The sequence below is a fragment of the Pseudomyrmex gracilis genome, unplaced genomic scaffold (genome assembly GCF_002006095.1).
Source record: "Pseudomyrmex gracilis isolate BER0280 unplaced genomic scaffold, ASM200609v1 scaffold_87, whole genome shotgun sequence".
Taxonomy (NCBI): Eukaryota; Metazoa; Arthropoda; class Insecta; order Hymenoptera; family Formicidae; genus Pseudomyrmex; species Pseudomyrmex gracilis.
In genome coordinates, this window is record NW_018020671.1 from 146,564 (window position 1) to 173,758 (window position 27,195).

General features: G+C 39.2%; 1 protein-coding gene across 2 annotated transcripts in view; it reads left to right on the forward strand.

Annotated features, from left to right (window-relative positions):
* Positions 1 to 27,195, forward strand: part of LOC109855346 (cationic amino acid transporter 2) — a 53,727-nt gene that overhangs the window by 16,549 nt on the left and 9,983 nt on the right. For both annotated transcript variants that reach the window (XR_002250281.1, XM_020429515.1), the window contains exons 2-5: positions 9,178 to 9,325; positions 13,385 to 13,538; positions 18,005 to 18,235; positions 24,586 to 24,794. Coding sequence is in view for 1 of the 2 variants with exons in the window: in XM_020429515.1 (XP_020285104.1) it covers positions 9,182 to 9,325; positions 13,385 to 13,538; positions 18,005 to 18,235; positions 24,586 to 24,794 (738 nt within the window). In the remaining variant the exon portion in view is untranslated. The remainder of the gene's footprint in view (positions 1 to 9,177; positions 9,326 to 13,384; positions 13,539 to 18,004; positions 18,236 to 24,585; positions 24,795 to 27,195) is intronic.

Consider the following 27,195-nt stretch of genomic DNA (forward strand, 5'->3'; position numbering starts at 1 on the left):
AAATTTTCGGCACGTAATGGCCTCCGCATGCGTGCAATTTTATATGTGACGCGAGGGATGAACAGAGCGAAAGAAGAACTTTTTTGTTGTGAATTGTTTTGGTCGCGATAACTCGAAGAGAGAATTTCCGAAGCCGGGGAGAGAATGCGAATTGTGGGGATCCCTCAGAAAAGAGGAACAGTGAATTTGGCAATATTCCTGTCCGAACTTTTACAGAGTTAACTTTTATTTGATAAACTGTATATCGAATGATACGGTTTTATCGAATTAAAGTTATCTTGAAGCGAGACAGAAGTTTGACACGTACAATGACGACTACGCGACGTGATATTCTTCGAATTACGAATTTATTCGTTGAATTCAACACAGAGATCGCAAATTTGCAAATGCATATGCGACACAAACTGTTCAATGTAAAAACAATCTGTCATATTTTTTGTTTTGTTTTACTCGCAATTTGTTTTTAATAAAAGTTAAATTTTATTCCGCGCGCAATTTTATTCGGCACGAATCGCGCACCCATCCGAGAGTGTATGAAAACAGCATTAATTATCGCATGATACAATTTGATTTCCTAATGCGTTTTATTACTACGCTTTCCGCGTTGGTTTTGTAATTACACAAACCGAGCGTGTAAATAAGCGGATGAATTGTTCAAAAGTCAGGCGATGACGGCGACGAGACATAAACGAGCAAGACATTGTGTATATCTCCCTAACAGAGATTCACATTTTCAAAAGATATATACGGAAAGTATTTTAAAATGAGATAAGATAATCCCTTCCCTCGTGAGGGGAGAGAGCGCGCGAGAATACGAAAAGTTTTTTCCTTACGACTCCGCTTCGGGGAGAATACAATGGCGCGAGCGAGCAGCAACTATGAGGGTGAAGGTAACAATCTCGGAGAGATAATATATCGCGAACGAAGAGAGAGAGAGAATTTCTTCGGGACCCCGGCGCGCGCAAAAGGGTTGTATTAGATTTAATTTCGGACCAGATGTTAAACAAACTTAACGTTATTATGCGCTATGGTATAAAATTCACTCAAAATAAACGTTTATTCGTTTAATAAGCGGCGGAAGAAGTGATTCATTTAAATAAGTGGTTCATTGAAATTGATAAAATTGAAAATTGATGAAGATTGATTGATTCGCCAATCAAGAAACGAGAGAGAGAGAGAGAGAGAGAGAGAGAGAGAGAGAAAGAGAGTTGCCTATGAAGAAGCTCATTATACGGATCGTTCTACCAGACTGTTAAAATTGATGACCGATGCTGAGATACAAATTAAATTCAACTGAATTTCGAGCAATGCGCAATTGAATGTATATATATATATATATATATATATTGTTTTTTCAATGCGGAATATTCATGTATTTGCAAAAGAAAAACATCGTAAAACAATTTTCTTCTCTCTGCTCTCGAAAACGTTTTTTCGCGCACTCATCAGGAAGTAGACGGACTTGGTTTTTATTTAAATACGCTTTGTAAAGACTGCACATCAAAGAGTCCATTCGTATCGGGGCGGTTTTGCGATAGAGCGAGGGAGAAAGAGAGAAAATGGTGCGAAATGGAAGAAGGCTCGAGGATGTCGTTCGAGGAAACCGAGCGTTTCGGGCTATTACTCAAGAGAACGGTATTGGCCGAGTGCCTCTTTAGAAGACACCTCCGTCGTTTTCTGCAGCAAACGGCTGGTTCGTTTAATTATCTCCCATCAGATTTTCCGCGAGAACGATTCCATTACGCGCACCGGGCGATAAGTTCGCCCGGTCCAATAATGTTCCCTCTCTCACTTCAACTTCGATGTGCTTCGAACTGACTTCGTGACCGATTTTCTGGCGCGAACTGTTTGACGGTTTTTAATCTTCCCTCTCGGAATTGATTTTGTCTCCAAAATGACAAAATCGAGAGTGATTCTCGTTCGATGCGGAGTGCAAGAAATATTTGTTGAAATGTATTATCTCAAATGTTAGTATTACGTTTCTCTAAATCTTGTTGCAAATACAATTTCGCTCTTGTGTGTAATTTGCTTGCTAAGTTTTTTTTGTACGGATTAATATCGGAATTATAGATTCGATATTTATCGCCGCGCCGGTGCGCGTTCCTCCATTAAACGCGGCCGCATTAATCCTCGTTGCCGCAACGAGGGCGTTTTATAGGTACATCATACATACGTTTTGAATACACATATAAACACGTTCCGCTCCCCCGTCCGCTCATGTATATGTGTGACGTGAGTTATACGCGACAATGATAACGATAAAATCTCTTCTCTGTTACGGTTTATGCCTCTTGTTACGAGCAATTCTCCGCGGCGAGACGAGTATTTCACGAGTTGCGTACAACACATCGGCGTGAGTTACAACGAGAGAGAGAAAGAAAGAGAGAGAGAGAGACGGAAACAATGCGCGAGCGGGTTCACATTCGCGATAATTGAATCCTAACGCTGGGGAGATCTCTCCCCGTTGAAAGTTGCGAAGGCAATCAAAACTTGAGACGCGCGCGCAAGTCGCGAATGAATCCTGATATAACGAAAATCGAATTGCGCGAAATCTCGAGCGCAAAATCGAGACACAAAGCCGAACGGATTCAGTATTGCAAACAGCTCGCGCGATGGCCCGAGAACAGCCCGTCGCTTATCGACGTTGTTGGTCAAGGCATAAATATATGTGAGTCACGTGCGATAAGTCTGAAAATTAAAGAGATTATCGAAGGAAAAGTTTTGTGAGAGGGAGGAAGGGATGTACAGTTGCGCGCGTGCGCGTGGCGACAAGTCCGAGTTAAAGAAACTTCCAATTACCGTTCGCCCCCGTAGAGCACAAAAACTTACTTTAGTGCTGCGCTGACGTAGGTATCTTCTTCTTCTTCTGAAACATTTTGAACTTCACGATGCGATGAAAAGTTAATACCAAAGATGTAGGTGCGACAAGTTTATAATGCCTTCTCGTTATCGAGAGGTGTATAATTTCAGGAGTAATCATCCCTTGTGAGCTCAAGTTTGAGGAACTCTTGTTCGATCAAACTGACGCCGCCCCAAGTTTTGTTTGGTTAACACCGTGTAGGTGTGCAAATGCCGTATATACTGTGCGTATACAATGTATATACATTTTTGCGAGTTTAAAACGAAAGAAAGCGAACTTAGCAATTGACATCAAAAAGTTGAGCGTAACCGGAAAGAACGTCGAACGTACATTGACCAACTATATACCGTTGGCCTGAATAGACTCCTGAAGCAAGAAGAACGTCGTTGCGCGAACTACGCGCAAAACACGAAGACAAATTGCCGGAAATGCCGATGTCTTTCCGTACCAACTTGAACTCGAGTATTCGAAGCGGGTCGCGGAGCAAATCGTGCGAGTAAACCATCAAACTATTAGAATATCGCGCGCGCGCATCGACAATGACAAATTACAGCGATATATCGCAAGCGCGGAGCATACGTGCGTTGATTTTCAAAATACGTGCGAAGATCGAGATACCACTGCGTCATAACGAATATACATAAATATATAATCACTCTCGGCGGCAATTAATTTTCATTCATTCGAGCAATATCATTTGATTACACACTACCATTTCAAATTGTAAAATTGATATTCAAGAGGAGAAAAAATTTACTGCAAAATTTATTTAAGTGTAATTTAAATTGCGCGTACATTTCAACATATTTTTTGTCGAGAGATAAGAAATTGAGTTTTTCATAAATACGTTGCATTTTAAAATTTATAAAAGAAGAGAGAGAAATATTCCTTTCGAAATTCAAACACAAGCAATTTTATTATTAAACCGTATAAGTTAATTGTATAAACATATTTTTTTCATTACTGTAATCTCTCTCTCTCTCTCTCTCTCTAAGAGGATCGGGAAACGCTCTTTCCAAACTGTAATAAAGCAATTCCGTTATTAATCTCTGAGTTAATCATAAATATTCCATTATTTATCTACCAGCAAAACAGTGGAGTTTACATTCCGAAACTATAAATTTATATCTCTCTTTTCTCTCTCTCTCTCTCTCTCTCTCTCTCTCTCTCTCTCTCTCTCTCTCTCTCTGTCTTTCTCTTTCTCTCTGACGACATTATTATTTAATCCAAGAGTTCAAATTCGCCCAAGCTTTTGCAAACCGACGTATCATTTTTTTTTTTTTTTTTATGGTATCGCTGTACGAGAGATTTTAGCAGCGTGAAAAATTTTTCCGCGTCGAATTTCGTCCTACGGGGTTTTGTTATCCGCGTTATCGACCGAAACGCGATTACACCTCCGCTTATCCTTTCTGATAAACAAGCTCCGTCAGCCGCGTAGTCGTTAATACCGCTTTGCATTTTATCGCTTTGTACGAGCGATCGGGCCCGATCGCTAACGCGCGACCGTCGATTTCGTGAAAATAGCACGCCGCGCGCTGCGAAATCATGCCTGATCCATTTCGCATCGGTGATTTAATTAAACCGTGAATTGTATATGCCGTTCGTATTATTGATGACGGTAATAACAATCGGACACGGTTGTCAAAGTAAAAAAGCAAATCCCTCGATCGTTAAACGTGCATATTATATATATATGTATACCGAATGTAACAACCCGACAGATTTTATCCTATAAGCGGTCGCAAACGTATTTTCCTCTGAGCATTTAGTTTCTTTTTTTTTTTTTTAATGAAAATAATGAGATACTTTCTTTGAGTTTTCTGAATCCAATTTTATTTCATATTGTTTTTAGTTGTGCGAAAGATACGACCTTCGGTTAACGGAAACACACAATCATTCTTTCCGCGCGATATTACTTCATTATTATTAAATACAGAGAGAGTTGTTCCTTAGTTTAGCCATTTGTGTTTAACTACTTAGTAATCTAGTTATTTTCTAATTTAACACATTTGTTTCTCCAATTACACACGAATATAGTAATAGAATATAGTAATAGAAAGGGAGAGAAAATTTTAATTGAAAGTTAAAATTGTCTCTAGCGAGAAAGAGGAGGATACCGAACGTGTATTTGCTCACACATTTTGTTTAAAATGTGCATTTATTAAAATCTCGTCTCAATTGTAACGCGCGATCGTTAATGTCGGCCGTTTCATCGAAGCGTCGCTAGTCGATCGACCTCAATTGTTCGAACCGACAGCGCTCTCGGGGAGAGAAAAAAAAACCCTCGTTCATTTGTCAGTCGTGAAAAGAAATATAGCTCATTTCTTTGTCAGCGGAGAAAAACATTTTACATATTTTGAAATTATTTCGATTTCTCCGCAGCGGTAATCGAACTTTGTTGTTACAGACACTCCATTTGACATATGAAAAGTTAAAACGACATAAATAAAACTTTGATCGAATGCAAATCCCTCGGACTGCGCAACGTGTAATGTAAAAGTTCAGCGATTCGCGCGCGAAGTTCGCGAATGATGGGCGCGACCAATCCGACTTTTGACACGGCGCGGCGCGGCGATCTGCGAAGTACATACATACATCTCGCGCGCAAAAACTGAGTAAATATTAGATTCTTCGCAGTTTACGACCGGAGAATTCGAGTCGGGGTGGATTACGTCCAGCCGCGCTATACGTACACGTACTTTCGAAAGAAAATATGCATAAAAATGCAAAAATCTCGGTCGCGAGGTATAAAGAAACGCACCCATCGTGTATACACGAAAAAAAAAAAACATACACGAACACACACGTGGGCGTGTTGTATACGCAGTGATATTACGCTTCCTTTTAACAGCGCACCGAGAAGGTGAATATACCGCGGAATCGATAAACCGCGCACGTAAAACGCCGATTCGTAATCGATTTTTTTCTTCTACAAAAGCATTTCCTTCACGACGAGTGTGCATCGACGTTTTCAGAGATAGGATAATTCTATTTTAACTTTTCGCGTAAGAGACTCACCTGCGAAAACCCAATACATGTTCGAGAAAAGAGCGCGATGAGAGACATCTTTTGTTGCAAAACGACGAATAAATTTCTTGAAAATATCTGGAGCGAGTAATGAAAACTGCGACTAAAATTTTGTTAATTTTACAGTACGTTCGAGAAGAATTGAGTAAGAAATTAATTAAAAAATTAATTAAGAAGTGTCTTTAATTTCGTGCAATATGCAAAGAGACTTATCTCAAAAGAGAGAATGCAAATTGAGAGTGATCTGCATTGTTGTGAAAATAAGACGGAGAATTGAGATAATAACTTTTTTGTATTCTTCTGTTTACAATATCGCGCGCGACGGTCGTGTGTATACGCTACTACTTACGCGTAGCGCGTCACGTGTATCGATCTCGTCGCTCGCGCGCGCATCGGGAATTTAGAGATTTAAACGTATTTTAAAATTAATTCCGCGCGAACCGATCCCCTACTTCCCGGAGGACCGTAATCTATGGAAATTTCAAGATTGAAGCGCGTTAACGCGCGATGTTGAGTGTGAAGAGCACACGCGCGCGCGAGAGGGACATTCTCTCTCGTCCATTGAAAGACAAGTAGCTTCTCTAAGAAGCGAGAACTCACCGCGCGGCTTTCTTTCACTTTCGTCTTCTTCCTCCGGAAGAAAGAAAGAGTGCCACGACCAATGAGAGACACAGGGCGTGTCGGCGTGTTGAATAAAATTAACATAGTATTAAGACTCTCTCTGGCGCGCGATAACGACCGACCGACTTCGAAAGCTTCCGACTTCTCCGTAATTTCTGCCTTCTTGTAAATCGTATGGAAATCGCCGCTGCGCGCAAAAACGTTCGTTCTTTTTACACGTATTTGCTTTTTACTGTGCAAATACTCTACGAATCTTTATAATCGTCGCTTCTGAGTTTTACTTAGGAAAAAAAAATGTAGGATTTTGGTTTCTAAGTGAATTTTTTTGCTTGTTTTTTACTCCAAACGTCTGTATGCGTGTGTTGAAACAAGCACATTTGCGAAAAAAAAAAAAATTATTATTCACATTCTACAAAGTAAATCGAGTTTGTGTTGCAAAATCTCTTGTTGCGTTTTAATTTCGCGCGCGTCGAATCGACAGCGCGAGAAATCACGTCTTTTCTGTATCGTTGAAGTTTTGGAACTTTCGTCGAGCGAAAATATTTATACACTTCGACGAAGACGCTCCGGCTCTTCTTTTGTGGCACACACAAACGATTTTATATAGTATCTGTTAATATTAATAAGACTGTTTTGGAACTGTGGTGTATCTTCGTTACCGCAGGCTGGTGTGTGAAAAGAATTTTAATACGAGAGATATTTTAATATCGATTTTTAAGATAAAATTATACAACACGATGTAGTAAAGAAATGGTTTTTTTTTTTTTTTTTTACATTACTGCTTGATGAATACGAGGTAAATTTTTTTTTTTTTTTATATCACCGCTTGATAGAAGCGAGATAAATTTTTTTCGCTCGACGAACGCTTTAAACTTCACCGACATTTTCTTTTCTCGCGAGAGTAATTATCTCGCTGATTTATTACAACGACGCGCGAACGAATCCGTGATAATCTGTACCCACCTGCGTTCGCGCAAAAAGTCACTCATCGCTCATTCGCGAAGCTCATTGCGGTTTTCACTCAATTAATGATTGTTTGAACGTAACAAGATCGAGTATGTCTCTCTTTCTCTCTCTCTCTTTCTCGCTCTTCTGTATATCTCGCGTATTCACACAGTGCGATTGTGCGATCGTCATCGCGGATTTTATCAGATTCTTCCGACGAATTTCGGCAAATTACGACCTGTCGCCGCGACGTGCGTCGTAAATCGCGCTGCTGCACGTTTCATGTCGTCAACAATCCGATCGAGCGCTAACGTCGCGATTTCGGCTCTGTTGTTGAATAATATCCTAGCGGTATATGACGAAACAAGTATCGCTGTTACTAGATTACTTTTTCGTCTTTTTCGTGTGAGAACTTATGTAAATACGTGCAAGAGAGAGCAGCAACGCGCTACTCCTGGAAAAACTGTGGAAGGGCTGCGCGTCGCGTTGAGAAGAGCAAAGCGCCTCGGATATAATAAATCGATAATTCGTGTACGCGACTTTCGACCCTGGGAACAAGCGAGCCGGAGAAAAACGCGCGGCGACGTTTTTCCTACGGAGCTCGTTTGTATCTCAATAGGGGGAAGGGAAGGAGGGAAGGTCGATATGTGCGCGGCTGATTATATGCGACAAGCTCTCGTCCGTATGTGTGTTTTGAAAACTCTACGTTGTGTTCTTTTTCGTATCTCCTCCCCGGGAGAAAATCAAACTTAAAAACACGATGAAATAATGCGTGATTGATATCTCGCGCGATCTGTCTCTTCGAAAAAAAAATATTCTTGTTTTTTCTCTCATCTACGTCGTTGCCTATTATCGACAAATTAATTTATTCAATTTTTTTTTTTTTTTTTAATTCCTCTCTTTCTCCAAGCTATTTTTATACGGGACGCAAACAAGTTGCGTGCGGGGATTGAATTTGTAATTATTAGCTTTAATAATCAAGCTTTTTTTGCCAAGTTTTTTGACTTGTTTGTTTGTTTGATAACCTTCGAAAAAAAAAACCGCTTGCTCGCACACTCGCGGGAGTTTATTTTTAATACAGTAAAGGGATTATACGTGCAGACAGATATTGTTAACCCTCTGCTGGGAATAATAGCTTTACTTAGAGCAGCGCCATTTTTAATTGTCTTTTGTACACACATTACCTACACACTATATGTACGTGTGTAATGTATTCGGAGCGAAACGTAAAAACTTGGAGACGATTAAAAAGTGCTGCTCGGAAATTTGCAGGCTTTTTTCGTTGACGCCTCTGTGAAAATAACTAATTTAACTTCGTAACCGTACGTTTTTTTTTTTTTTTTTTACAACTCTGAGGCTTAACGAACATCGAGATTTTGTTGAGACATTTTCGTGAATGTTTATTGCTCTCCTCCACTTTGCTTTCTCGTATTTTTTTTTTTTTTTTTCCACCACTAGACCCACTGACAGACGCGATCGCTGTTACATTATGTTATACGCTCCTCTTCCATTCTCGTTGATGCGTTTTTTTTCCACGTGATATCTTTTACGTGCCTATACGACGACGGAATGTTTGGAAAACATCGATCAAATGTATGCTACCCCTCCTGTCACTTTGTACGAAGCGAGCGTTCTCTATCTTTTTTACGGATGCGTTATTCAATAAATAAACATGTATTTTGCTTGTTCCGCTTGTTCTACGTTCCAATTTTTGAATTTTTCAGAAAAATGAAGCTCGAGCTGGACCGGGAGAAGGGCCTCGAGCTCTTCGGCAAGCTGATACGTACAAAGAACGTCGAAGGTCTGCAGGGTAACCAGACCAAAACCGGTCCCGAGCCGCTCCATCCAGCCGACTCCAAGCAGAAATTACAGGTAAATACAATTTTCACCCCCCCCCCCAAACACACACTGTAATGGCGAATTTTTAGGCTTTAATTTTTGTGCATTTTTTTCTAAAAAAATCGAAGATTGCATCTCCCAGCTCGTTTCAAATTGTCTTTCGCCGGATTATTAGCCGAGAACGCGGTCCATTTCTCTCGATTTCTCTAAAAAAAAGCGTTCGTTGAAAACTTTCGCGAGCAGCAAAAAAGTTCAGTTCTAAACGCGTATAAAAAAGTAAATGCGCGCGAAATTCATTGGTGTAAAAATTTGTGTTGGTTCCCGCGAGGAAGTTTTGTCGCGCGACGGTTGTCCCGTAATTTCTCGACAGCCGTTTGCCCCCGTTGGTCCGTCATGTGCATTACGTCCAGGTAGCGGTAATTCTGTCGTCCTGCCTGGGTAGCCCCGTCGTGTCGCGCGCTAAGAGAAACACGACGAACTTTCGTATCTCTAACGCCCGGCGACTACTGCTGTTGCTGTCGTTGCGAAGCTGTTACTTCACTTCGGGCGGACGTTTCCCAGCAGACGGCGGCCGCAGTTGCATAAACCGTCGGAAAGTTTCCCAATAACCGATCCACCACTTCCCGTTGGAAAGTAGCACGACACGTATATAAATACCGCGCGCGTGTGTGTGTGTGTGTGTGTGCGCGCGCGTGGTTAAGACGCAAATTTTATCCGCACGTATATAATGCAAAAAAAGTAGCACACGGAAAAAAAGAAAAGAAAACCAGAATGAAGAGCATCTCGACGCGGGAGAGGCCTTTGTCAGGCTTTGATTGTCCCGTTGAAGAGAAGAGTATCGGTCGATACTTTCGTCCGATGGTGAGTTGAACGATTATTTCGTCGTTTCGACGAGAAAAGGTTTAATTACCGCTTCCAATTAAATCTCTGGCCGAGGGATATTTTATTTACGCAAAAGCTCGCGCCGGACAACGGGACGTCATTTACTTTTTGTTTGTTTGTTTGTTTTTTTTTGAAAGCACAAAAAATCACGTTAGATAACGTTTGTTCGGTTCCACTTGTGTGCAAATGTATTTCGATAATCTGTTGTAGCGGTCGCGTGATCGAGGACAAGATTTTTCTTCGGGACGCAATTTCGTTCGATTTTTCGGATTCAATTTGTCGGATTATTCGCTCGTCGTGAATTTTTATTTCACGGAAAACAATCGGATTTCGCTTTGAAACGACCCCTTCTCGTTCTCATCATTCGACGTGCCCGCACGGTGGGCTTAGAAATTGCGAATCTTGCTGCGCCGGCTAAACACGGCAAATGACGTTATGCATCCGGTATGATTTCCCGGTACGGTTATCCACGAAGATACTTCCGGTATTTGAGCTTGTGCTGCTGGCAGTTCGAGGCAATCTCGGATTTCATTCGTTATTTAGCGACGAATCTCACGTGTAACTGCACCTGCGCGCAATGTTTATCAAAATCCTAACCGTTTGGCACGTGACAAAGCGTGTGTGATCGGTTTGCGAAGAGAATGTGTCTGATCGATATACAGATTTTTAGACTCGGATGGTTAAAGATCGTAAGCGATATCGAGGGAAAAAAAAGGCGACATGTTGTCTCGCACTCCGAAGAACTTCATCAAATTTTTCGTAATTGCGCGCAAAAATCAACGCTGGCGTTGTATCAAACTTCGTGACAACTTCATACCGGTAATAAATCACGATGATATGGTTGCATTAAATTACGATGTCGCGCATTCTTTGATCACCGCGATAGATCCGAATCGATCGATTTTCGAAAACACGTATAGTTACTCTCTCCGTGAGATTACCCGACGTTGACTGGATCGCGCCGGATTGCAAAATGCATTTTCCTTTATTACCCGTGCAATTACCGTCTCAATGGATAGTGACTAATTATAACGTTACAACGCGAGGCCAGATAATTGGATTCAACGACCTACTGAAGACCGCGTAACTTTCGTAATTAGGGATATAATGCCGCGAGCTTTGATGTATCGCGTCTCCCTTAGTACGCGGTCATTTTTTGATAATTTGTTTATATATCATTTTATAAATTTGCAAACTTGCTTTGTAAACTACATTGCGAGAGAAATTAACGTGAAATGACACGTAATGAGATGACGACATATAATGTATGATATAATAAATTATTATTTATTATTACATAAGGTATTACTTCTATTTAAATAACCAGCACAACACAAGCGCGCGCTACGCGCTATTATTGTTTTTATTTTAACGTGTGGTGTCAGTGAACACAACTTGTCATCGCGATGACAGCTAGTATATACATCTTCCAAACCATAAAATACACATTAGAAAAATGTCAAACATAACGCATGAAAATCAAAATAAAAAAATAGTGAGAGAGAGGAGTGGAAAAACAACACGTGTGACTAAAGTCGCGTGACAGGGAAAAGAGTAAAAAAGAGAATATTATTATATATTATATATAATATTGTGGTAATTATGCAGTTATACGGACTATTTTCCGATCTCAACAATTTTGACATATGTTATCAAGGTCACCTCTCTGAATAATAATATGAAGGTTTTATCCGTCGCTCATTGTTTATAAAAAAGTTATGAACAAAAAAAGTTTNTAGTTTATTCATGAAACTTTTTTTGTTCATAAGTTTTTTATAAACAATGAGCGACGGATAAAACCTTCATATTATTATTCAGGGAGGTGACCTTGATAACATATGTCAAAATTGTTGAGATCGGAAAATAGTCCGTATAACTGCATAATTACCAATATTGTATATCTATATATATATTACACACACACACACATATATATATATATATATATACCGTAATCACGTAATCAGGGTCAGTGACCTCGCCGCGGTCACGCGACCGAGGTCAGTGACCCGCCAAGGCCGCGCGCTCGCGGTCAGTGACCTCCCCCCACCAAGGCCACGCGCCGGCGGTCAGTGACCCTTTCCCCACCAAGGCCGCGCGGCCGAGGTCAGTGACCCGCCAAGGCCGCGCGGCCGAGGTCAGTGACTCCGCCAAAGTCACGCGGTCGAGGTTAATGACCTCTCCAAGATCGCGGCGGCCAACTTACTGTAGTATAAGTTGATCTTACTGTAGTATGTATATAATACATATAATACAATATAAAGTATAATATTATAAATATATAATAAATCATATGTATAATATGTATTATTTAATGTTATATATATAATATAAATTACAGTCACGTTTTGTTTTTCTATTCTTTCCTATCACGTGACTTTATTTTAGTCACGTTTTTAATTTTCTCTACGTATACGACGAACTGTCAAAATCGCTTTTTTATCATCATTTACTCTTTCGATCTTATCAATTCGATTTGATTCAACTTGATCGACCAACTAACCAATCGGCAATGCGGAATGAGTCAATAATAAAAATAAAGTATATAATGTAATAAATCTCTATTTCAAAATTGTACTAGTAAAAAGTGCTATTTATGTGTGTAATCTAAAATTGGAAATAATTCCGAGTTCGAATCTTCGTTTTGAAATTTATTGGAAATCGTTTAATATAATTATAGCACAATTCGCTGTCTGTTGAGAGTAACTTCGCAATTGATTTTATTTTTACTCGCGCTTTAGCATTTTAGCCACTCCCATAGAATCGACGCGAGAAAGAAAAGACCCCTGTGGTAACTCTTGAAGGGAGACGACTTTATTAATAATTATCGGTGAGAAAGGCAGTAAAAATGGCATTGACATTTTAGGATAGAAGTCAACCGAAAGACGTAACTGCTCCTACGAGCAAGATGTACAATTGCAAAACGCCCCCGAACTTGCTTTCTTCGAAGCAGTCGCGACAGAGAGTCAAAGTTTCTCGAGTTCTTTACGTTCTGCTACTCTTATTTATCGCTCTATTATACAATTGTATTGACACTAACATCGTTGCGCGCGACAATTCGCCGACTTTTAAAGCCGACAAATATCAAAAACATTTATCTTTTTTTCTCTTTCTCTCTCTTTCTCTCTCTGGTTAAAAACAAATAAACTATTTCTCTTGCTTGAATCTACAATTATTTTCACATATCTCCGAAATGATTTCTGTTTGCAGAAGTGCCTGACGACTCTGGACCTGACGTCTTTAGGAGTTGGCTCCTGCGTCGGGACAGGGATGTACCTTGTCGCAGGAATGGTGGCGTACAGGGTTGCCGGACCTGGTGTCGTCATCTCATTCATTATCGCAGCCATTGCTTCCATTTTTTCCGGTAAACATGTATTAAATTATATTTATCTCACACTAGTTTTATTTATACTAGTTTTATTAAATTAGTTTTATAATTATTGTACTAGTTTTTTTTTTTTTTTCTAAAACACGCGATGTAGTTTGTATTTTTTCATCGTTACCAACGCAGCGTTGGATTAAAAAAGCTGTCAAACAGAAAATACCGTGAAATTTGCTTTGAAACACGGCCGCTTGGAAAGATAATATATCAAATAAGCTTGTCAGGCGCGCGTTACCCCAAACACACGCGATATTCAGACACGGCGGATTTTAATCGCTATGTTGTTTCACGTGCACAGATTGATCGGATCTGAACAATTCTTCTTGAAGATAATTGTTCGTCGTCTTCGTACTCTTTTCGCACGATCGTGACGAAATTCCGTCGCGTAATAACACGCGGAAGTGGTACGTATCCGCGTATGAGACGACCAGGCTCTTTTACAGGGCTTCGCGCGCGAGCGGAATACGAAAGTAAGGGATTTATTTACGCGCGCGATTCACAATCCCGCGCGACCGAAGAAACGTGACAGATAGAAAGAAAACAGGATTGTGTATGCGGTAGTCTTTTTATCCATGTATGTGGATTTTCTTGACTATTTTTACGAGCGATCAATTTAATGGATGTCGAGGGATATGTGTGTATGTGTGTGTGTGTCGGCTAGTGTATTCTGTATGGGTGTGATGTCAATGTTTCGACGTAGTTTCGATGAACACGGAAAAAGATAATAACTGGACACGATGATACGCGATGAACGCAAATACGTTAACATTTAAGTAATAGACCTATCATTACTCAGAAAATAAGGTTAATTTTATGTAATTTTGATTATAGATTTGCATTTTTTCTGTCTTTTGGAGTTTTTTTAGGCATTTTAATAATGCGAATATAATGGTTATATAAAGCGCGTATATATAATTACAACATATAAATAAAAATAAATATATATATCGTTCCAAATAATTTATACAATTTCGGAAAATGGGGTTTTCGGATTTGAATCGCGTTGATATTTATTTTGAATTCTGATGAAGTGAACTGGAAAAACGTCCACAAAACGTCTTTATAAAAATAACATCAACGCCGGTTCACAAAACCATTTTTCAAAAATTCTTATAACACACACCACCGTCAAATAAAATTGATTAAAATTTTTGGACGAAAATTCTCGCGAACACAGTCAAATGTTATTTCTTCGTTGAAAGATGTGCGTGTACGTACATAAAGAGACAACAAAAATTTACGATACTTTAATGAAGTTGTTCTTTTTTTTTTTTTTTTGCACAAAATTCAGTTACATTCTTGTAAAACGCTCAACACGTTTCCCGCGCGCATACGACGTTGATTGTTATCGTGTGTAACAACGTGTTTTTAACGCAAGACTTTCTCGCTCGGGGTGCTTTGACACGAGAATTGCGATTTAGACGAGCGTGATAAGACACAGGGTGCTTCTTTCTCGTGTGTGTGTATAAAGCGCAGCAGATAACTCGAGGGAATAGAACGCCGCCGGTCTGCAGCCGTTCGGGAGATAAGAACCTTATTCCGCGAAAATGTGAATTTTTTGGGATACGACCGGAATATATGATTCGGAAAATTCATTTTTCCACAACCGTCCGCGCGATCGTATCACGTGGAAATCCGTGGCGTTGTCCGCTCTGGTGCCGCGAGCGGATTTAACCATGGCAAATGTACATGTATACGTAATTTTGTAGAATTGCGCGTATATAAAACATTCTCGACGGACATTTGCGGCGTCCCAATCAGATGCCATCGGTGAAACGCTATTGTGATATGGAAAATACTGTATACAGTTGATTACTTACGGAGCGGGTTTTTTTTTTTTTTTTTATAGTCCTGTGATTCGGTCTGTGCGGGAATCGGTATAACCAAGAAGATTTTAGATTCGAATCCGATTTGAATGTGTTCGAATTTTTGAAGAATCGCTTTCACTCTGTGACGAACTCGACTCAACTCATCGATGGTTTACTATACATCGTCTGTCGTCAAATTCTCAGAAAATAAGAGCATTTAAACGGTTTTCGCTGTTAACGCGCGAGTTTTACGAGCAGTTTACTTTGACTAACAGGTACTTACATCATTTTTATCGCTACGGGTACTGTTCCCAGGTACTCGAACATTACGTTAGTTTTATCTCCGTCGCAAGTACTTGCTTTACTCTCTTTCAGCATCGTGCACTTCGCTATCGTATCGATAGTAACGGCCTATACGTCGCGCGTATATACATGTCCGAAAATACATGTACAGAGTGTCTGAGAAATTTTGACCAAGCCAAGAAGTGTGTGAAGACAGATTGGATTAATCGAAAAATCAAGTGTACAAAAATTGCTCGTTATTCTTGTTTGCAAAATGATCACTCGCTAATTATTGCGAATTTTGCAAAATGGTACCGCGACTTTTCGAATCAATCTACATTCACACTTGGTCAAAATTGTTCGGACACCTTGTATAAATGTATACATATCGATATCAACGACTTGCGCAAAAGCCGTAACGGAAAATAGCCGTCAAATAAAATTTACGATTCATCGCGCGCGCGCGCGCTATTCCAAACACGCCGCGTTGTAAACTGTTTCGTCGTGTATGCGCGGGCTATTCGCCGCGCTGCTCGAAATTGCGAATGCAGATTCTAGGCCGTAACATAACACGCACGCACAAAAGCGGCAGAACGTGTTTCGATCAGGTTTGTTTTGCTCTCGTTGTTGCCCGATCTCTTTGTCGAGCCGCAATTTCGTTGCAATTCCTATGAACATCTTCGCGGAAAACAACGTTGTAGACGGAAATCGCATTGTGGTGCGGCGAACCGCGGGAGAAAAAATATCAATCTTCGAGTTCGTTTTTTCCGTAATCTCTCGTCGCCCATCAAAATCCCATGTAAACAACAATTTACACGTGGGAGATCTGTTGTTGGCGCGTATTATTAAAGCGAAAGATGGGGAAAAAACGCGATCGATCGGGTGTCGCGTTCTCGGTTGCGTAATTATCGATCGAGCGAATGAAGCTCTAATTAATTCGGTATTCAGAAGCGCCGATACCACGCGACAGGATTAAAGCTGGGACGGCTCTGTCGTGTGGTGTTGTTTAATTAATTCGTTGCGTTGTTAATAGGCACCACTGGCCACTGGTTGCAGCCGGTCGATCGGCGTAACGTAGTAATCATCGCTCCGTCCGCTGATAATTACGGAAGCGGCGATGTCATTACAACGTCGCGTTCTTCCGCGAAAAGAGCCCGTTCCTCTTGATCGAAACTCAGAGAACAAATTGCGCAGACGACGAAAACAATTTATCGCAATTACGTATATTAAATACGATAAATTTTCTTTTTATAAATTCCTTTTTTTTCTTTGATAATATATTTAATCATAAAAATAAAAAGAGAGAAATGTCACGTTCAATAAAATCCACTTTATTATCGCGTAATTGGATTCATTTCAATTTTTATATTTTCGTCTCGACAACTCGTGTTACGTATAAAAACTATACAAATTCATCATAATGTGTTTGAGAAAAATAACAGATTCTCTTCGACGTACATGTACGTCGTGTTGTACACGTGTATGTAAACGCATACACGTGCAAGATGGGTCTTTACATCTCGTTCGATAGTCACGAAAGCGAAATTAAGAATTCACAAACCGGAACTGTGTCGTGTGTCTCTTGTAGTCTTTACCAAGTACTTGGCGTTTCTTAGACTTGGCGGTCCGTTTAAAGGACGGATAATATACACGCAACGTATATAAGCATCATGAGTTCGACATCAATGGAGACTAGATTCCAATTAGGAGACTCTAACCTTGCTGCTGCAACGGCTTTGTGTAATCTGACTATGGCAGAAGTAATAGCGATCACGCAGTGGTTGACGTCAAAGGTAACGATGCCGAGCTTACGGATGCGGGGTGTACGACGGTTTGCGTTCATGTTTCACGTGAATCCGTCTTTATGTACATATACATACATATATATAATACATATATATATATACATATATATAATGTACATACAAAGTTTGGCCGAATAATATGTACAAGCGGGCACGAGGTGATTTCTCGTGAAAAAATAAGAAACAAATATAGAATAAAGTTGTTTTTTATTTTCGGCTTGGTTTTCGAGAAAATCGAGTGTGAAAATCCGTATGTACATACGTACGTTGTTACGAGTGAGATACGATTTGCCAAGCGACGTATACTAACGCGCGTATTGCGTAACAATTTTCTCGAAAACTTAACCGACAAAGATATTTTCTCTATTTTTTTGATGAGAAGTCACATCGTGCTCGCTTGTACATGTTATTCGATCAAATTTCTGTGTATATTTTTTACTAATATAAAATGACACTTTTAACGACATCTGGAATTTCCCGTTACAATAATTCTCGGATTTCCCTTTGGTGATGCGTGTCGCGACTGAATGAGATATCATTGATTTGATTACAGGGGCGTGTTACGCCGAGTTTGGAGTACGAGTGCCTCATACGACCGGCAGCGCTTACATGTACAGTTACGTGACAGTAGGCGAATTAATAGCATTCATTATTGGATGGAACATGGTGCTGGAGTACCTTATAGGTACGAGTGCCTGTGCGTGCGCCCTTAGCGCCTGCCTGGACGCGTTGGCGAACGGTGCTATTTCAGGGGCGATAGCCGACAGCGTCGGCACCATATTCGGTAAGTACCTACCTATCCGCCTCTCGCAAAGCTTCGCTTCACACCTCCACGCATGCGAATCGTCGATTAATAAAACGAAATGTAAAAAAAAATGATACGTTTATTATTACGGAAAAACGTAGCGAATTTCAGAGAGAAAGGGAAGAGGAATTTTATAAAAAACCACCTCTTTCAATATTTATTACAATTTTTGTTTTAATAGTAAAAAAACTTGAAATATAATTTGAGTATAAATCTTTTTCATTTCCAAAGTTTACAGTTCTCACTAAATTAATTGTTACAAACGATCAGTGTAAATCAGGACACCGTGCAATTTTTTTTTTTTTTTTCAGGACATCCTTCACAAGATGTTCTAATTTAATTGCTCTAATAATAATGTATATGTACGTTTACCTTGGCCTCGGATGTTCTTTTGCGCGTCAGCAAACCTTAGAGTTCTCTTCCTAGTCGCTCGTAAAAGTGTGAAACAACTAGTCGTTGGGCGTCTTCGTCGGTAGCGATATTACAGAAATTTACGAGCAAATTTTCGTTTTTTTTTTTTTTTTTTATGTAGTCGTCAAGCTTTTTTGTCCCGGTTTTGTCGTAAAGTATCTTTTGCGCTACATAGGCGAGAAAGGGAGCTACATAGTTGAAAATGACGAAGACAAAAACGAGATTGGTGCCGCGGTGGTTATGTCACGTGCGTATTTGCAAAAAAAGAAGAGTATTAATCTCCAATAAAACTAAAAGCTTCCGTAATTTTGTTAAAACTTTATTGGCACGTTGAGAGTAAGAGAAATAGAAATTATACTATGTAATCACACACATACATACACACGTACACCCCCCTCTCTCACACACACACACAAAAATAAGGTTTTTGTTAGTACCACCATATCGAATAATTGCCGTCTGAGTGAAAAATTGCTTGTTGAGCAACAAAATTGCCTCTCTCAGGTTTGTATAACGCTCTCGTTGCGACGTTATAAACTCGAAAAAAAATCTCGCTCTGCCGAGCACAATCCAATTTTCTAAAGCGAATTAATTTACTGACGCGAGCGCGCATTTCACCAATGTGCAAAAAGAACACGCATCCAGGATAACAGCCAAAAAACGTCGCGTGTTTTCTTTTTGACTGACGTTCACATACAGGGCGGGTGTGTGGGATCTTACTTTTTACTCCCGGACAGGTTCTTTCTAGCAAGTTCTTTCGATGACAGTTCACGTCTCAAATAGAAACAGTTCCGACAAAAATTCTAAATTTTTTGCAAATTCTTAATATTAAAACTAAATCGATATAATTAAAGCGCATATTAAAATTCTGAAAAATGTAAACTCGCACAAATGCAATGTGAATTTTATTTATCGCTCGCAAGAAGAATTTTGCTTATTATTTGTATAAAACTCTCGATATGTTGCAAACAAAATTGTTTTATTTCGAGAAAATTGATTCTCCCTTCTATTAGCAAAATTAAAAGTTTTGCGTGCCTGGCAAAAAACTTGAGATTCTATTATTAATTTCGCTACATCGTTACTGGCCAAACTGATCGATCGTGCACGTACACGGACTCAAATTATAGACCATTTAACATAACCAGTTTTCGTCGTCTTTGTCGTATTTTGAATATTTCGTTTTCGCAGCGTCATTATGACGTATTCTCTTCAGTTATCTAATTATTTATGTCTCTTTAATATTTAACATTCCACTGCTCGATCACTACACGCTGATTTGTCAGAACTCATTAGCGGAGCTGATAAAAATTTCAAAAAATTTCTACATGACGACATTGCAAGCATTGTATAAAAAAAATAAAGAGTACGAGTTTTGTAGTTTTATGTAGAATATAAAAAAGTTGCAATATTATAAAATATTCGTTAATATAAATTACAGATAAAAGCTATATTGTGTTTCTCGTAAGTATCGTCCATTTGGCAAGTATGGATCGTATTTTTTTCTGAACTTTTCTTCGATCAAACTATAAACTTTACGAGAGTAATGCGTTGCCACACACACTCTCACACACAGAGTGTACTTCGAGTGACTAACGTTACATAGAGAAGAGTCCGGCAGATTTTTTCGTGCTCCAGTTCTTTCGAAATTGCTTCGTTGTGCCCGAATCTTATTGCATGGCGGAGAGGTCCGAACGTTATTCTCATTCGAAGAGTGATTGAGATGTAACGTGAGAGTGATTTTTCGTGTAACGACGTTTTCTGCTTGAATCAGCTCTCTCTCTCTCTCTCTCTTCCTTTCTGTCTGTCAGTTACTTTTCACAAATAATTCTCGTGGGATTTTCTTTACATATTCTCGATAGTATCTTACGGTGAGTGCTCTTGAAATAAAATATCGTGCGTATATCCTAAGTTGCTTTCATAATATATTATTTTTGTAAAGGAAGAGAAAGAGAGAGAGAGAGAGAGAGAGAAGGAGAAGGGGAATAATAACAATTATATGTTGTTTGCTGCGCTGATTACACTTTTTTTGTATCTTATAATTTCATTTTAGAGTAATATCATTGTCAACAATTTTTTTGTTTATGTAATTATCAGATCTCTCATTCAAGGTGACAACAATCAATACACGCAATTAATTAAAATATAAAATAGACAGAGTTCGTCATGACAACGTACGCCTCGAAGGTGACACAAATATTGAACACGACGTTAAATGTTAGGTATTGATTTTAATTACATTTTATGACAAATGTATCAATACAGTGTTGTGTCGATTCGTGATGTGAGTCGTATTGCGATACGCAGCACGTTGGAATACGCGATAATGAGCAACAAATTAAAACGTGCTTTCTGCAATAAAATAAAAATTTTTGCCGAACGAAAACTCCAAATAAATATAATTACTTAAATCCTATAGTATACGTCGATTATATTATTGTTTTTTAATTAACATTAGCACAACACAGACGCGCGCTACGCGCACGCTATTATTGTTTTTATTTTAACGTGTTATAGTGTCAGTGAACACAACCTGTCACCGCGATTACTACTAGTATATATACGTCTTACAAATCATATAATACACATTAGAGAGATGTTAGAAATAACGCATAAAAATCAAAATTTAAAAAATAGTGAGAGGGAGAAGTGGAAAAACAACACGTGACTGTATTTTAGTCCTTTAAAAACGTGACTAAAGTAAATTCACGTTTAGTCACGTTTTTAAGAACACGTGGCTAAAATACAGTCACATGTTTTTCCTCTTCTCACTGTCACGTGACTTTATTTTAGTTACGTTTTTAAAGACGCGCAACAAAGTCGCGCTCGTTTTTCTGATAGGATCTGTCTCCTACTGTTTCCGGAAAGAAAACAAATCTAATTAGACACGCGCAAGACTCGTGCAATATTATTACCTTTTCACAGTTGGTCTTCTCGCGATGAAACTTACTTCACGTAAAAATGAATAAATTACTACGATATTAACGCGAAAACGTAGCGTTATATGAAAATACCGCATGTCTCATAAATTTCGTTCGCATTTTAAAAAACTCATAATGTAACGAGATGCAGGGCCGGAGTTTCGTCGTTCTTTTTTTAATACACTCACGTCAATATGAAAAGTTGTTCATATTGACATGGTTCCGCCTTTATGTCCCGCGGGAGAATACCCTCTACTTCACAAAAATTTGACGCGTATGCCAGACGCCCGTACCTACGAAAATGCCGTAATATATCGCGCGAGTATAGACTTAGTTAAGTTTACATGTATATTGCAGTTTCGCTACGGATGTGCAAAAATCGCGGTTATTACGAACTACGTAAGAAAAAGTAACATTACGAAGAATACGTGCAAAAAAAAAAAAAAAACTAAGAAATAAAAATCATTTAATAATTTAATTAGCAAAGTTTTGGAGGTAATTAATTTAAAAAAAAAATTAATTTACTACAGAAATTAAAAAAGCTGAACACTGCGTTGATAATTGATCGATATGTAGGTGTGGAGAAATTAATTCTTTTCTACCAATTTTTCTTTGTACGAGCGTCGTTATAGCAAAGAAATATTTCACTGTGCCAGAGCGCGGAGGAAGAGCAAAGTCGCCGCGCGACGCGACGGTGCGGCTGCCTGCACACGCCGTTATCCTTAATTAACTTTTTTTCTAAAACCTCGTGTCGGAATTTTCCGATGAGTTTGCAGAACGAAATGGTTTGCAGCTGTTACGTGACACAAATAATTGCGCGCGATGTGTTTGTCAACGAAAACAGGTTAATTGTGAAAATAATTTCGAAAATATATTTGCAACGCGATAACAATAAAATTGAAATGAAATATCGGCGGATCTGCACAAAATGCTTCGAGCATAAGTCACACGCTCGGTTGAAAAATAACGCGGCGCAAACTTTGGAAATTGGCTCGTGCGACTGGTGCGCGAAAAGTGAAAGATGTTGAAAATTTTTGAAAGAAAATAGAAACGTGTACAGACAGAGTGTCCTTGACAAAACTTTTATATTTTTGGTGTACAACAGGAGTTCGAGTGACAAATTCTCTTTTGATATTTTTCTTTCTTGCGAGAGAGAGAGAGAGAGAGAACAAGAACTCTCGTATTTGCGATAAAAGTTTGGTTCGCATCGAATTTCGAGAGTCGCGCTCTTTCAGTCAAAGACTCTCCCCTCAGAAACTCTCACTAATTCTCAATCGAAATCTGCCGATCTCGCGCTATCTCAATTCGCTGCTGTCACTAGCCAGCCGGCCCAATATATTGGACACGTGTAATTCCCACGTATCCTATCGTGCGCGTGAATTACACACAGCTTTGTATACGCGCGGTATGCACGCTGCATACGAAGGTATTCACAGAGAATACACGGGAAGTTGAATAGTCGGATCTGGAGAAGCATCGAGGACACACAAGGAGGAGAGATGAGAGGAGGAGAAGGTAAAACGACGGAATGGAGAGAGTTTGAGGGGTTCTATGCGCGGAGAGAGGACAAAAGGTTGCGAGAGGGGTGCGAGAGGGGCGCTTGCGCGGATGAGACTAGGTCTGGCACCTGTGGACCTCATCGATCCGTTACCGGCAAACCACACACTTTGACGTTCTTTAGTCTGTCTACCTGGATGCCGCAGTAAACCCTAACCAAGTCCCCTTGTGTCATATCCTTTCGAATTGGCCTCTGTCGTCGCTATCCTCTTCCCGAAAGTCTACTCTTGAGAAATCGATTCGCGCGTCTTTCTTGACTTTTGCTAAGTATGGATATTTCAATGTATACGCGCGTATACAAGTTGAAACTTTTAACCCCCCTTCCACCCCTAATCTTGTAAACATTAATGTCCGAGCTATTCTTGAAAATGAGAAAATCTGATCAACTATTTTTAGCGGAAGAATTTCTTGAAAATAAAAAATATATCAAAACTAATGTTATTTTCTTAATATAGGATTTTGAATAAAGCCCCAAGTGAATTATTTACAGAGGTTTTGCAACGTTTTAACCAATAAAAAAAATCGAATCAGACATAAATTTCCAGGGTTTATTACCAGGATACCTAAAAAACGTTTGCAGGATTAGGGTTAAAATTGTTTTTACTTTACACTGAGGAAGACCCCAAACTTTTTAAGTCTAAACGTACACATAGATTTTGTTATATTAAATAAATAAAAATTGGTAATATTTATTATTAACAACGACGATGACCCAATTGCTAAAAATTGTTTTCTTAATAAATGTTTTTCTTCTAAAATAGAAACTGTGTAAATTTACAATCGATAGTTTTTTTATACAGCGCACGCTTCTTTTTCGCGCGAAGAAGAAGCATTTCGTGGTTTTTTTAAATCTTTTTTTTTCCCATTGTCACAGTATTTGCAGTTTTCGAGAATATAAATTTCGCGAGAACAGAATCCTTTCAGATCTTCAGATAATGTTCGTATCGTTGAGAGAGAGAGAGAGAGAGAATATAACGACATGGTACATAGCCGAACACGACACCGCCTCGTAAAATTATTCCACTGACGCTGTTCTCGCGATCGTTAACTGGCAGTTAGGGAGAATACTTAATCAGGATTCTAGTTTCAGCGCAGCTTATGCACCTTGTTCGTGTGGGTGACGTATCATTGAACTTACTCAACAATGCGACCGCGCGCTTATGAGAACGTTACCAGCTGCGAACGTTACTTCCGGAAACAATTTAGAAAGCATTTGACAGATCGCATTTTTGAAAGATCGCGAAGAATGCGGTTTACAATATTTTAACATTCGCTAATGTAATTATTTTAATAGTCTGTTTTACCCACCTCCCCTTAAAGATACTTAAGATATTTGACCGCGATCATCAATATTTATAAAAAAAAGCATTTTAAGAACAATATACGTCTAATATACGTTTGATTAAATTTATTCAAATTTTCGATGATTTCTGCTTTTCTCAGGACGACCGCCCGATTTTGTTGCGTTCGTCATCACGATACTCATGATGCTGCTGCTGGTGGCGGGTGTGAAGAAATCCTTAGTGTTCAATAACGTGTTGAACGCTATTAATCTCGCCGTCTGGGTCTTTGTCATGACGGCAGGCATGTTTTATGTGGATTCCGACAATTGGTCCAAGCACGACGGCTTCCTTCCTTACGGCTGGAGCGGGGTAAGTATATATACATATATACATATATAGGACGCACAGAGCGGATATAGAAATGTAAAAGAGATTGCTACACACAACAAATTAATTATTGCTGTACACAACATGTATATAGAGCGAGATGAGAGATTCGTGAAGTTTTAAAAATAATATTTTTTAAGCAAATTTCATCAAACGATTATTTAACGATGCCAACTAATATCAATTGCTAAATAACATCGATGCTAAATAACACATCAATTTGGAAGATTCAAAAGAAAGTTCAGTTGCTGCAAAAATTTCGCGTTTCGCTTCTAAACCGACGATAAAGTCCTTCATTTTCGTTCGCTTATACAAATTTCATGCAAAACATTGCGAGGGCAAAGAGATTTCTTAAGCAAGTGATTTGCGTGAATTCACGGTAGTCAACAATTTTACGTCGACGGTCTTTGTCGGGCGCACTCGACGCGGATAACGAAAAGGAAACAATGAGAAGCTGTAGAGACAGGATGAAAAAGCTCTCGACTCCCCTCGGCGTGTGCCTTTTTCCGAGGCTGTGCTTCTTCCATAGATCTAACCTTTATGCCTTGACAGAATTATACCGTAATATTTTTATCGCAATGTAGCAATGTTATAATAGACATGGTATATTAAAATTTTAAGATAATATATCGACGTTGTGTCGAAGATTAAAAAAGAAAAGAGAACAGAAGAGATTGCTAATAAAAAAAAATGTATATATGAGTTTAGAAAATTTAACATCGTGACATGTAGCGCGGATTAACTAAAATTTTTTTTTGTTTTTGTTTTTATTGTCTACAACAAGATTACGATATTCGAAAACGCCGCGCCGATTAGAAAAAACGTAAAATATAAAGAAAATATTGAAAAACATTTGTAGAAAAAACTGTGAAAACACTTCTCTCTCGAACTTTTTACGCTCATTATAACGCGAGGATTGATTTGGATTCGCGCGCAAAGGAGATATCGCTGCTTTTGACCGCGTCGTTTCGCGCAGAAATTCCAGCCATTTGAGCGGCACGGAGCGGCCGAGATTTTCCTGCCTGCGGCTTGGGACTCGGTTCTGTGGGACAATGGCGTACTTGTTGCACCCTAGTAGTCGGCCCGACGGATACACACCGATAGCAGGCGACAATAATCGCGAAAGAGAAGAACGCGCATGTGAACACGAGCGCAAAAGTCGCGAGATAATAGCACTTGGTATATCGCGCTCAGTTGCAATGCGATTATCGCAAGAGATAAATATAGGACAGATCGATACGAGAAACGAGAATCTGCGAATTCCGAACACGTTCAAGGCGCGCCGAACGATGCGAGAGATAGTTTTATCTCTGTAACGCCATTTGTGGATACTCAGTCGAGAAAGTTATAGTACGAATAGTTATAGTTTGAACAGTTTGCCGTAGGGTTGAAACTGTTACAATTATAGTAGTATATAGATGAAATTTCTATAAATATTTAGACAAAGTTTCTCTCTCTCTCTCTCTCTCTCTCTCTGTTTTTTTAAAATAAAATACCGTATTTTTCGTAATCGTGAATTCTATTCGTGATTTGAGTCGAATGTTGCGCAATTCTCGTGACTGAAAAATAGCGCGCGAGTGAGATAACACGAAAAACATTAACGCGCGCGGAGTATGGCGGTGACGAATGACAAAATATCTGTCTTTCAACCGACGAGCGCGATCGGATCATTTTCCGTTTCGCTGTGCGAGAAGAATAATAATTCGCGCATTTTTCCGTGGGAAATAAATTAAAAAAATGTCCGCGGCAGAGGACACCTGCAGAAACAGATCCCGGCAATCCGTTTGGTCGCTGGTTTTCGTTCGCCGTCAATGGCGCATAAATCACGCGCCATTGTTGAGACGAACTCGACGAATTTATAAAACGGGCTTTTTATAGATGGTGTTGTTTGGATTTGTCATTTTGATAACAAAGAAAACATTCGAAATTCGATACAGTTTTTTATCTCGTCGTGAGACACACACACACACACACACACAATATCGACTGACTTAAAATTGCATTTTCTGAATTTTCATATTAAATAAATTTTATATTTAATATGAAGATCAAAGAGATTATTTTTTTTTTAATATGTACAAAACAACGCTGCGTCTCATAATTCGCGGTTTGGTAATTTATACTTTTTTGTTTTCCGCGACAATGGAGGGTTGTTTATTCGTTGTCATACCGCAACGTTGTGAAGTTTTTTTGTTTAAACGATTAGCGGATATTACAGAATTCGAGAAGGTAACATTGTTCGCAATAACGCACAATACTCATAATACGAGGTGCCGTGTGTGCACGCGCATGCACATATGATATTGATAACATGTCCATTTTTACGCGCGCACTTCGAGTATAACGGGGCAAACCACTATACACCCGCCATTATATTCCGCGC